This window comes from Lagenorhynchus albirostris, chromosome 8 (genome assembly GCF_949774975.1).
Source record: "Lagenorhynchus albirostris chromosome 8, mLagAlb1.1, whole genome shotgun sequence".
In the NCBI taxonomy this organism is placed as follows: domain Eukaryota; kingdom Metazoa; phylum Chordata; class Mammalia; order Artiodactyla; family Delphinidae; genus Lagenorhynchus; species Lagenorhynchus albirostris.
This window is the reverse complement of record NC_083102.1, coordinates 65,168,261-65,180,392: the sequence shown is the minus strand read 5'-3', so window position 1 is coordinate 65,180,392 and position 12,132 is coordinate 65,168,261. Positions and strand designations below refer to the sequence as shown.

The 12,132-nt window shown below is 40.3% G+C and overlaps 1 protein-coding gene across 3 annotated transcripts in view; it reads right to left on the bottom strand.

The window, feature by feature from the left end:
* SCIN (scinderin) overlaps positions 1–9,426 on the bottom strand; it is a 134,705-nt gene extending 125,279 nt beyond the window's left edge. For all 3 annotated transcript variants that reach the window (XM_060157107.1, XM_060157105.1, XM_060157106.1), the window contains exons 1-2: positions 9,127–9,426; positions 1,986–2,140 (exon numbers count right to left, since the gene is read on the bottom strand). In XM_060157107.1, coding sequence (XP_060013090.1) covers positions 1,986–2,140; positions 9,127–9,325 — 354 coding nt within the window. In that variant the 5' untranslated portion in view covers positions 9,326–9,426. The remainder of the gene's footprint in view (positions 1–1,985; positions 2,141–9,126) is intronic.
* Positions 9,427–12,132: the final 2,706 nt, after the last annotated feature.

The window sequence follows — 12,132 nt, the reverse complement described above, 5'->3', positions numbered from 1 at the left end:
GCTGTTCTGGGTAGTAAATGAGCTCTGCTTCCACGTTTCCTATCACGTATTGTTGCAACTACACACGTTGTCATCTGCTCAATGTCACTAGTGATAAGACAGTAAAATGACTTTTTTTGCTGATAAATTTGACCTCCATTTGCAAACATCCTCTTTCTAAAAAATGCTGATTTGCCGTGGTTTTAATGTTGATAATTAGAAGATAATTATCCAATAATTGTAAACTTACTTTTATCATGTCCACTTTTAAGTATGTAACCAGAAGTTTGATTTCAGAAGCCCCACTAATAGGCACAAGGATTAATAATAGCATAAAACCCGGGCTTCCCTGGTGGCACAGTGGTTGAGAGTCCGCCTGCCGATGCAGGGGACACGGGTTCGTGCCCCGGTCCGGGAAGATCCCACATGCCACAGTGCGGCTGGGCCCATGAGCCATGGCCGCTGAGCCTGTGCGTCCGGAGCCTGTGCTCCGCAACGGGAGAGGCCATAACAGTGAGAGGCCCACGTACCGCAAAAAAAATAAAATAAAATAATAATAATAATAGCATAAAACCCGAATGATGGCATAGGTACTATAACATATGTATTTTTATTATTTAATTTAATCCTTAATCCTTACAACACCTACACAAGAAAGCTGTTGTTACACCCATTGCACACTTGAGGAAACTGAACCCAGAAAGCTTATGTAGTTGCCCTGAGGCAAACAAGCCACTTGTGGCAGAAATGGGTTCATATCCAGGATGATGGCACAGTACATGCTTCTAGTAACTACAAGCCCCAGCTTATTCAAAATCTTGGGTTCACTGACATACGAGATGTTTCAGGATCATTTCACATAAAAGTAACTCGTGAATTAAATAAAATAAGAGGTAATAGTTTCATATTTAATAGTTTCTAGCCTAGAGTAAAAAAATGATTTCAAGAGAGAGAAGAGAACTTTTGTTTTGTCCTGATCCCAATGGCGTCACAAAATATTCAACTAAGGCTCTGATCAGGAAAAAGAAGAAATAAACTGGGGCAACATAGTAGGCAAATTTAGTATATATTCAGAACTCTAGTTTAGTTCTGAGGTTTTAGGTCTTCACTGGGCTAATATGGCAGACGGGTGGGGTGGTACGGTCTGCAGAACACCTGTTGGAGACGTTTGATTTTGAGAAAGATTGTTTCTGGTGTGTTTGTCTACAGAAGGTGTTCCTCACACTTTAACCGAACATTCTTGGAAGCAGGGGGGATAGTGAAGGATGGCCAGTCTGCAAGTGTCACTGAGAGAATTCCAGGAAAAGCTACCCTTTGCTGAAGGTCGCCTTAAAGGCACAGACTATTTAATTATTTGGGATTTTGTTTGTTTGTCTGTTTGTTTGTTTCAGAAGTAAAGCCATTTGATGATTATTGTTTCAGGCCAAAACACATAAATTCTATGTGTGTGTATGGGGGGGGGTGCGTATGCCAGTGTATGCGTAGGAGTTTGTGAGTCTCAAACACACATATGTTCAACTCAGTGGTTTCATTTGTATCATTTCCAAGATCATACTACACTATTTGGGAAATGTGTGTATCGTTCTTTGTGATAACTGAAGTTATAATTGTTATAAATACTCTACTAATATATTCCAGAACAACTGAAATTCCCAAGTTGTGGATTATTTGCAGCAAATTAAGTGATTCTTTCGAATAGCAAAAATGAAAACTATTAATGCCCAAGTTGCCCATATTTACTTAGCATCATTAAAAATTAACCTATCAAATGAAATTAAGTCAGAATATTTCACACATTATACCATATATTCCACAACCATTTATCAAGCACCTATTATGGGTCTCAAGAGTACTGGGGATATATCAGTGAACAAAACAGATTAAAACAAAAACAAGACAAAACAAAAAACCCTGCCCTCAATGAACTTACACTCTATGAAGATATGAGGCCTGGGTGGATAGGAAAAGAAGAGGGGGTCATAAAACAGTTTGAGAGAGGTGCTCACCTTGTATTTCAGACCTCCTTTGAAGTAGCCAACAAAATCCATAGACTCATAGCCTTGAAGTTCTCTATTCTGCACGGGCTTGCCACCCAAATAGTCATCCATCTGAACGGTAAAGATGGCAGCTGCTGCGCTTTCATCCTGAGTACACTCCTTTCCTGAAACGGCCAATGACAGCACCTCATTTATCAAGCAAGAAACAGGATTAAGGCAGAACTTCTGATAAGAAAACACTCAGAAATTTTCTTTGAATTATATGCCAATACAATAAATGTATGCATCAATTGTTCATCTTCAACAGAACAATCAACAGAAATGGTATAATATAAAATATTATTTTAATAACTAAAAGAATTGTTTTGTTCTCACTTTCCAATTCTTTTTTTTTTTAATTTTAAAAGAAACGCCACTGTCAGACTATGTTCAGGAAGATATAATAATATATTCCAGTAGGATTCACATTCATTTGGTATAGTCAATGATAAGGCTATGAAAACATTTTTCAATTGTTTTAGCCTTTCTCAGAATTAATCTCCAGGCTTCCAAAATGTCAATATGTTAATATTTGTAAGGAATACAAACATCATGGGCCAGAGCTAAACAACACTTTGAGAATGGGAAAATGGATGTAACTTGACTTTACCACTGTTTTTGAGTACACTTGTCCCCACTTCACTATCTTATTGGCATAAGATAATATTCTCGGAAGGAAAAGGGAGGGTAAAGGAACCAGAATGCTAACATCTTTTGAATGTTAACGTATGCAGTATTACCCTGGGAATTTAACACACAACACACAGTTAATTTTCATAATTCTAATGCAGATCCCATCCAGGCAACCTCACTGAGGTCCAAACACCAATTCTTTGTTTTGTTTTGTTTTTTGCGGTACGCGGGCCTCTCACTGTTGTGGCCTCTCCCGCTGCGGAGCACAGGCTCCGGACGCGCAGGATCAGCGGCCATGGCTCATGGGCCCAGCCGCTCCGCGGCACGTGGGATCCTCCCAGACCGGGGCACGAACCTGCGTCCCCTGCATCGGCAGGCGGACTCCCAACCACTGCGCCACTAGGGAAGCCCCCAAACACCAATTCTTAAACCCAGTGTCTTCGATGTACACAAAGATCAGAGCCAGGATTGCCCTGATGGGACCTCAAAATTTATAAAAGACATTTAAAAACTTCCACTACTTAAGCTGTGTGAAAATCATTAATGATTCTAGAAATAATAATAATAGCTAACATTTATACCTTTATAGCACCCTTGCTACGGGCCAGGCACTACGCTAGTGTTTTACACTGATAATCTGATTTAATCTTCAAGTGACCCAATGTAGCAGAAACCATTTTCTACCCTGTTACAGCAGAGGACATGGAGGCTTAGAGAGACCAAGTAATTTCCCTGAGGTCATAAAGTTGACCTTTGATAGAACATGACCCAGAGGCAGCTGTCTGTGACTCTGAAGCGCAGTCTCTTAGAAATTACAATACTAGTAGATATTTTTTATACTCAGACTCTCATTACCAGTAAAATTTTGAGGTGACTGGGGAATGCTATTTTCCTCCATGGATAATTGACGCATGAATGTTCAGAAGCTGTAACAATACTATAGTTCAACTGGAACCCCAATTAAGAGTATTCATGAAAGTTGGAAAAAGGAAGTCAGTCAGGTATATTAAAGAAAGAATTGGGGGCTTCCCTGGTGGCTCAGTGGTTGGGAGTCCGCCTGTCGATGCAGGGGACGCGGGTTCGTGCCCCGGTCCGGGAGGATCCCGCGTGCCGCAGAGCGGCTGGGATCGTGAGCCATGGCCGCTGAGCCTGCGCGTCCGGAGCCTGTGCTCCGCGGCGGGAGAGGCCACAGCGGTGAGAGGCCCGCGTACCACAAAAAAAAAAAAAAAGAAAGAATTGGATTTATTTACAACTCCTCTCACTCTCAAAGGGGACCTGTGTAGTAAGTGTCTTCTCAAAAAAATTTAGTAGCTAGAAGAGTATTTGACATGACACCAATTTTGTGAACTTGTTGTGGTCAAAGAAAATTACTTAACACATAAAAAACACATGCAATTTTGCAGTCTGAAAGGGCCTAGTGTCATTCTTCTGTCCACTTTCCCATCCATAAATTAGATTACTAATAAGGGCATAGATGTAGATTTGTACAGAGAGACTTTAAGAAGGAAACTTAAATCAAGGTTAATATGAAAGGTGTTGAGGATGATGTATTTGATATAAATATTCTTACTTGAGTACAAGTTGAAACCGTAATCTCTTTAGGTAGATGAAAATGGGCAGGCATGCGACTAATGAATGAACTAGAAGTAAGTTAGTTAAATTATGCTATCATTTGTTGATGCTTATGCACTGTGCGAGGCCAGGGAATGTCAGTATGAATAAATCAGAGTCTTCTAAAGAGGTTGAAAGGTCTTAATGAAGCCAATACTAGCCTTTGAAAATGAAAACTAAAATCAAATTCAGTTATATTATGATGAAATTCTAATAAGTGTTCAAAAACTTACAAATGTTCTGAATGAGTATGCTTATGACTTCATTTATTTTCCCTATGCTAATTTTCCCAATGCCTTCCATGTTACGTTGTTTTGTGTTATGTTATTTTATACTATGTTATATTATATTTGTAAATATGCTGTAAACTTCCTAAAATTGTTTTGGGAATGTGATTTTATATATAAAGCATAAATAAAAAGAGAGGTTTAATGACTAAGTTAACTGAACAACCATTCATGATAAAAAGAAAAACTCTCGCCATGTTAGGAACACAGGGGAAAATCCTCAACTTGATAAACAGCATCTTCAAAACACATACAGCTAACATAAATTCTTAATGATCAAAGACTGAATCCTTTCTCCCAAAGATGGGGAACAAGGCAAGTACTCCTACTCAACATAACACAGGAAGTTTTAACGACTGAAAAAGGTAGGAAAAAGAAATAAAAAACATACAGATTGGAAAGGAAGAAAAAAAATGTGTCTATTTAGAGATGACAGGATGGCCTACATAGAAAATTCTATGGAATCTACCAAAATAAACCTCTTCAGAAAAAGTGCATTCAGCAAGACAGCATGAAGATTAATCAATAATAAAAAGCAGTCTCATTTTTATATAGAAGCAATGAACATGCAAAAGTTGAAATTAAAAGCACAATACCATTTACAGTCCCTTCAACGAAACTGAAATACTCAGATACATATTTAACAAAACAGGTACATGATCTACATGCTAAAAACTAAAAAATGGTAATAAAAAATCAGACCTTAATAAATATAAAGACAGTATTCATGGAATGCGAGACTTGTAATGTAATAAATATGTCAATTTTCCCCAAAATGATCTATAGGCTTAATTCTATTCCTATCAAAATCATATTGAGGTTTATTACAGATTATATGAGTCAGTTTGTTATAAAATTAATGTGGAAAGGCACAGGCCCTAGAATAGTTAAAACAACCTTGACAAAGAAAAATAAGGTAAGAATACTAATTCTATCTGATATTAAGGTTTACTATACAGCCACAGTAATTAAATAAGACAGTGTGGTATTGGTGGAAGACACCGATTGGTATAGACACACAGATCAATAGACCAAGTTTCCTTCAATGTAAAATTTTGTAAAACTTTAGTATGTACAGTTTAGTATACTACAGTATATTAAAGTATAAGTATATAAGTACAGTACAGCACAAAATGCCACAACCAGGGTATTGACATTGATACAATCCACTTATCTTTTTTATATTTTCTCAATTTTACTTGAACTCATCTGTGTGTATTTGTACATTTAGTTATATACAATTTTATCACATATGTAAATTTATATATCCACCATCATAGTCAAGATACTGCATAGTTCCATCACCAAAAAATCCCTTATGTTGCCTTTTTATAACTACACCCACCTCCCACCTGAATCCTTCCTCCCCTACGTCATCTCTAACCTCTGGTGACAATAAATCTAAAATTTAGTCATTTCCAAAATGTTATATAAATGGAATCATATAGCATGAGACCTTCTGGCATTTTTTTTTTCACACGGCATAATTCCCTAAGGGATTCATCTGAGTTGTGTTTATCAATAGTTTGTTCCCTTTTGTTGCTGAGTAGTCTTCCTTGGTATAGATGTGCCACTTGTTTAACCAGTCACCTGTTGACAGATATCTGGGCTGATTCAAGTTTTTGTCTATTCAAATAAAGCTGTTATGACATGCATGTACATGTTGCTGCATGAATATAAAACTTCATTTCTCTGGATTAAATGTCCATGAATGCGACTGCTGGATCACATGGTAGTGGCATGTACAGTTTTGTAAGAAACTGCCAGACTCTTTTCCATAATGGTTGTACGTTTTATATTCTCCTCTACCTCAAGCAATGTATAAAACTCCAGTTTCTCAGCATCCTCTCCAGCCCTTGTATATTATAAGCTCCTTGTATTGTACATTGTATATTGTAACCCAACTTTTTGGATCCCCATGCCTTACAAAGAGCCCAGCATAGATAGATATATTTAAACTGCTAGGTACAAAGCTGAAATGTTTTTTCAGGAAGGACCGATGCAACAACTTCTAAGTTACATGCAACAAATTCCTACTTTGTAAAGGAAACAAAAAATAAATTTAAAAAATGAAATAATCTGAGATATGCAAAGGTACTATGGAAAGACACTGAGGGAGAGACCAGGAAAGATGACTCTTCCTCTGTTCTCCCGTTGTGTGTCCCACTTCTTCCTGTTTCCCCTTTCTTCCTCTTACTTGGCGGGTTTCTTCATTTCTACACCAGCCACCTTTTTTTTATCCCAGGCTGATTTTAACTCTACTCTCTTTCATCTTCCTTCCAACTGACTTCCTTTAGTCAGACTTTCTCTTTCCTTGAACCTTCAGCTCTCCCACTTGGAGCTTTGTCTCAATCTGTCCCTCTGAATAATCCTCATGAATTCACCTGAATTTAGGTCTTAGAGTAGAATACATTGGATGAAATCCAGCTTGCTTCAGGGAACTGAAGTAGGGAGAGCTGCTGAACAGTTCCACCTACAGGTCCTGCTGACTATAGTGCGCTAAACTTTCCACGGTTCCCATGATTTTCTCTTGGCACAAGATCCCTCCCAATTCCCCTCATTTTCCTTTCTTTCCATTAAGGCTTCTCTGCTTCCCCATAACCACAGACACATGGTGTCTCTTTCATAGTGCTCATGACATTTTACCTGGGTTATATCACTTTTTGTTTTATTGCACCTTTGAGATTGTAAAGTTTCAGGAAAGGTTCATAAATCATTCATATGCAAAAATGCTGGGCACACAACGCTGGGCACGTTGAAAGTTGCTGAATTAACTTATTAATTAACACACTATTAAGTTCAGTTTTAGTAGACCTTTAAGATCATAAAATGTTTTTGCCCAAAGCATTTTCTATTACATTTTTTGAAACTGGTGAGTACTAAATGAACGGGTTAATTCGAATCTGTAAACCCTACGAAACACAGTGCTTGAAGAACTTCCTGGATAAGAAAGAACCTATAGAATTAAAACAATTGTGTTTAAAGCCCCCTTGGAATCCTCTGACAAAGTCAAACTTAACTGCTGTTTACACAGCATGATATGAAGTTCTTTCACATTTTAATTCACCAAAATGACAGATGTGGTATTTCAGATACTTATACTCATTCCAGATCCAAGTTCTAAACAGAAAAACCAAGGTAAGGACATTATTATTCTATGTGGCATCATTCATTCATGAACACAAGTTATACATTAAGGTTTCAGTGGGGAGTTTCTTTTAGGGGGTATAAAATATAAACAAATCACTGTCTGTGATAATAGGAACAGTGACATTACACTAGGAAACCAAAATGAGTTTAGATCTCAGCCTCAGCCTCCTCAAGCAAGCACAACATTTTAATATCAAGTGCTATAATGAAACAGTGCTGTCTCCCTCTATGGATTTCTCATTTGGAGTGTTTGCTCCGGGTTTTTGCTAATATTGAGAACATCACTTAATGTTCTCTACCATTTTGTTTCTTAATATCTTCAAATGTTAGGGGAAAAAATGACTTTCAGGGACTTCAAAATGTGTATGTGTGTGTGGTTTTGTGTGTTTTCCCCATAGACTCATGAATAAAACTAAAAATAAACACAGTCTAGGGGAGGCAAGCTGATTTTAAAAGAAGGCAATAAGGCTCAGACAATCGGTGCGTTGTTAGACGGGGTGTGCCCACTGGCACAGGATCTCACAGGGAGAGGTTAGACATTCAGGATGTTTACGAGCAAAAGTAGAAGGTGGGAAAAGTAGAACACTCAAGACCCAGTGTCCTGAGAGCCTGGCGCCGGTGAAGCCCAAAATAATTACTACTGATGAAGGAGCTGTTTTGTTCCAAACTGCCTTCTTGTTCAGATACATAAATAATAAATTTAAAAATAATTATTATTATAAAGCAACTCATCTAAATACAAACTCTGCCATATAAAGCTATTTATTTATATTGATAAAGCCGCCAGCATCCTAATCAACAGGAATTTCTCTTAGCCAAACCTGCGAGCAGGCGCGGGGCAGGCTGGAATCTGATTTAAAGCGGCCCAGAACATTAATCGCCGCAAATAATAGAGAACTCTAAGCTGACGCCCAAGGGCAAAAAATAAAACTAAATAATTTTCTTAAAGGAATTCTCGCCGTCTGCGGCGAATGCCCACAAACTTGTTTGACTTCATCTCATCTCCAGGGGAACCAGGACTGAACCTGTCGGAAGGCGAGCCGAACTTGGCCAGTGCCAGGGTGCAGCGGGCGGCCGCCCCGGGCGGGAGGTGGGTTTGGAGACTGGAAGGTGAAAGGGGGTGAAGCGAGAGGAAGCGGCGCCAAAACCCGGGAGATGGACACGACAAAGGTCAAAGCTAGTGAGGTAAGACTGCTCCCGACTTCGCTGCGCCCCGCGTTTGCAGGAGCGGACGCCAGCGGGGAAAAGGTGCCCAGGCCCAAAGTGGGGGGGAGGCGGGGGGAGGCCCACGGGGGCTCAACCGGCGCGAAGGGTCTCCAGGCCCGTCCGGCTAGCGCTGTCCTGCCCACCAGCCCGCAAACCTCAACCCCCAGCGGCCACGCCCTTCCCCGACCTGGGCGCGCCCGGGCCCGGCTGCCCGCGTCTCTCACCGAGCCAAAAGTGCAGGCGGTACGTGAAGCCTCGGCTGGCCTGGGTCGTGTGTAGCACCAGGTACGCATCCCCGACGTAGAAGTCACCGTAAGCGCTCTCGGGCACGGCCACCAGCTCTAGTTTCTCGATCCTCCAGACCTGCAGCCCCGCCTGCTTGCCCGCCCGGGCGAACTCCTCGTGGTACAGCCCCTGGGCCATGGCTCGGGCACGCGATGCTCCGGGAAGTTGGCGGGGTACCTCGCTGACCCTGGAGTCGGACTGAACCCAGACTTGCAGGAAGAACCCTGGTCGCAGCGGTTTTATAGGGTTTGCTGTGCGGGGGCGGGGCCCCGGGACCCCCAAACGGGAGGGGCTAAGTGCTCAGGCCGGAGTTGCTTTGGAGTAGGCGATCCGTTCTCCTCCGAAGCGTAGCGCCTTGTATCAACCTCCTATGTCTTTCCCCGCAACCCGAAGAAAATCGAATCTCAGAAGCCATAAGATCCTAAGGAAACTTGCTGAAACTCCTGGAAATGCCTCCTCCAAGGAAGGACATTTTCCCAGGCAACAGCTGGAGGAGATCAACAATTAAAACTCAGGTTGGCGCATTGTTTTTTTTTTTTTTTTTTAAAAAAACTGGCTATCCAGGTAACAGTTAATCATCAACTCCGTCATTTTATCAGCCAGTCTCGCCATTCCCGATGGGCAAAGTTTTTCCGTCCTGATCTTCCCAATTTGAAAATGCCATGAGAAACAGCATGTCAGGTTTCTTGGAAAGAGTGAAAACCTGGAAGGATAGCGGTGTTACCCGGGGGACAGAGCTCTGTAAGTCCCCAGGGGTTTAGGGAGCTGTGGTTAATTTGCCACCTGCCTCATTTGGGCAAGAGAGTTTGCTTTTTAAACAACAACAACAACAACAACAACAGCAGTCCTCCTGAGGTGTTCTCAGGCTGGGCTGTTTCTGAGTGTGATATTATGCTTAGCCTGCCTTCTGAGTTAACTGTTACCTGGCTTCAAGGTGCTAATTTTCTCATTGTTTTCCCTACAGCTTTTGCTTTTGCAGCATGGGCAAAGCATTGTAAAATACAGATGGAAGTTTACTCCTTATTTTGCATTCATTTAACTGAAGCTGATATGGCAAGGGATTTTATTGTTACTGAGAAAGCAAATTGCTCATGGTGTAGAGTAAGAAAGCTGGTTTTTATGCACGTCCATTTTCTGTCACTGTTTTCCAAATTACAGAAGTCCCTGGAAGGTAACTAATAACATACCATTTGATTTTTTCCTTAATTAATTTATGTTTTAAAATAGGTATTACATGAGCATGGTAAAAAAAATTCGAAAGTACAGGTATGCAATAAAAATGTATCTCTATTTCACCTGCCATCCAGTTGCTTTCCCCAAAGGCAACTGAGTTACCAGTTTCTTAAGTATTTTTCCAGACATATTTGATATTCTTTCATCTACAAGAATACAGATAACAGGGTAATTTTTATTTTCTAACAGAAATGGTAACATACACACTGTTCTGAACCAATATATCAAAATATCAGTAGCCAGTACTCATAGAGCTGCTTCTTTTTACTGACCACAAGGTATCAAGGTATTCCATCTTTTAAATGTACTATAACTTATTTAATCTGTTCAAGTTCATAGGCATTTAAATTTTGCCTACATTTTGCTAACACAATGTTGCAAACAACACTTCTGAACATACTTTATTATACTCATGAATTATAACTATGAGATAAATTCCTGGAAATACAATTGCTAGAGGGGTTGGAATTCAATGGTTTTGATGACAGTGATGATAATTATGAAACCAGTCACTACCATTTATTGTTCTTCTGCAATGATGGGGCATGGCAAAGATAGCTTTCATTCACTTCCCCTGTCCATTCTTGGTTCTGTAGTCACCTAACTACAGTAAGCCTCAGGTTTCTCATCTATAAAATAGGAAAATAATAGTTTTCACCTTAAAAGATTGTTATTTGGATTAAATGCGCAAGTGTTTTTGTCTGTTACATAGAAAATGCTCAGTAATTAGGAGCTCTTATTATGCAGTGGTGAGCTTCCTTTTGCTCCTCTAAACCCCTTCTTCATCCTTCTGTTCCTGGCAGTCTTCCCTTAAGACCAGCCTGCATGGGCTAAAGCAACTGGGCTTCAATGCCCTCTAGCTTAGGGTTTGGTTGGAAATCAGAGGGAGAGAGGACAGTAAGGTCAGAGTATTTATTTCCCTGGCTTCCTCCACCAAAGGTCACTACTTTTAAAGACAAATAACTCTATCTGACTTTTCTCTCGTTTGGATTCAGGCAACTGTCCCCTCAGATGCATTATCCCTTTAGGTTTCTCTGTCCTTCTACATATATATATATATATATATATATATATAAAACCTCTAAAAAAATCTGAATTTTTCTGTTTTGTATGTACCATCTGTCATAGGTTGAGATCCTAATTGATAAATACTATTAGCTACGTTCTCATTTTTTCTTTCTAACACAGTGATAGGTAGGTTTGAGAAGGCTTATTTTATAAATGAGGAAACCGAGGCTTCAGAACTTGTCAAAGATCACCCAGCTAGTGAGTGGCCGAAGGAGAATTCAAGTTCACTGTGTCTAATTCAGAAGAACATATTCTTTTTTTTTTTTTTTTTTTTTTGCGGTACGCGGGCCTCTCGCTGTTGTGGCCTCTCCCGTTGCGGAGCACAGGCTCCGGACACGCAGGCTCAGCGGCCATGGCTCACGGACCCAGCTGCTCCGCGGCATGTGGGATCCTCCGGGACCGGGGCACAAACCCGTGTCCCCTGCATCGGCAGGCGGACTCTCAACCACAGCGCCACCAGGGAAGCTCCAGAAGCACATATTCTTTACAAAACCTTACTCTTTCGATCCAAATTATTTGGCCTAGATTTGTTCATATAAGTATACTTTATATTTTCATTTTCTTCAAACTTGTCCCTAGAGAAGCTTCTAATATGGTGTGTCCCATTCAGCACCAGGAAGCTTAGCTTTAACTTTGTGACTGAG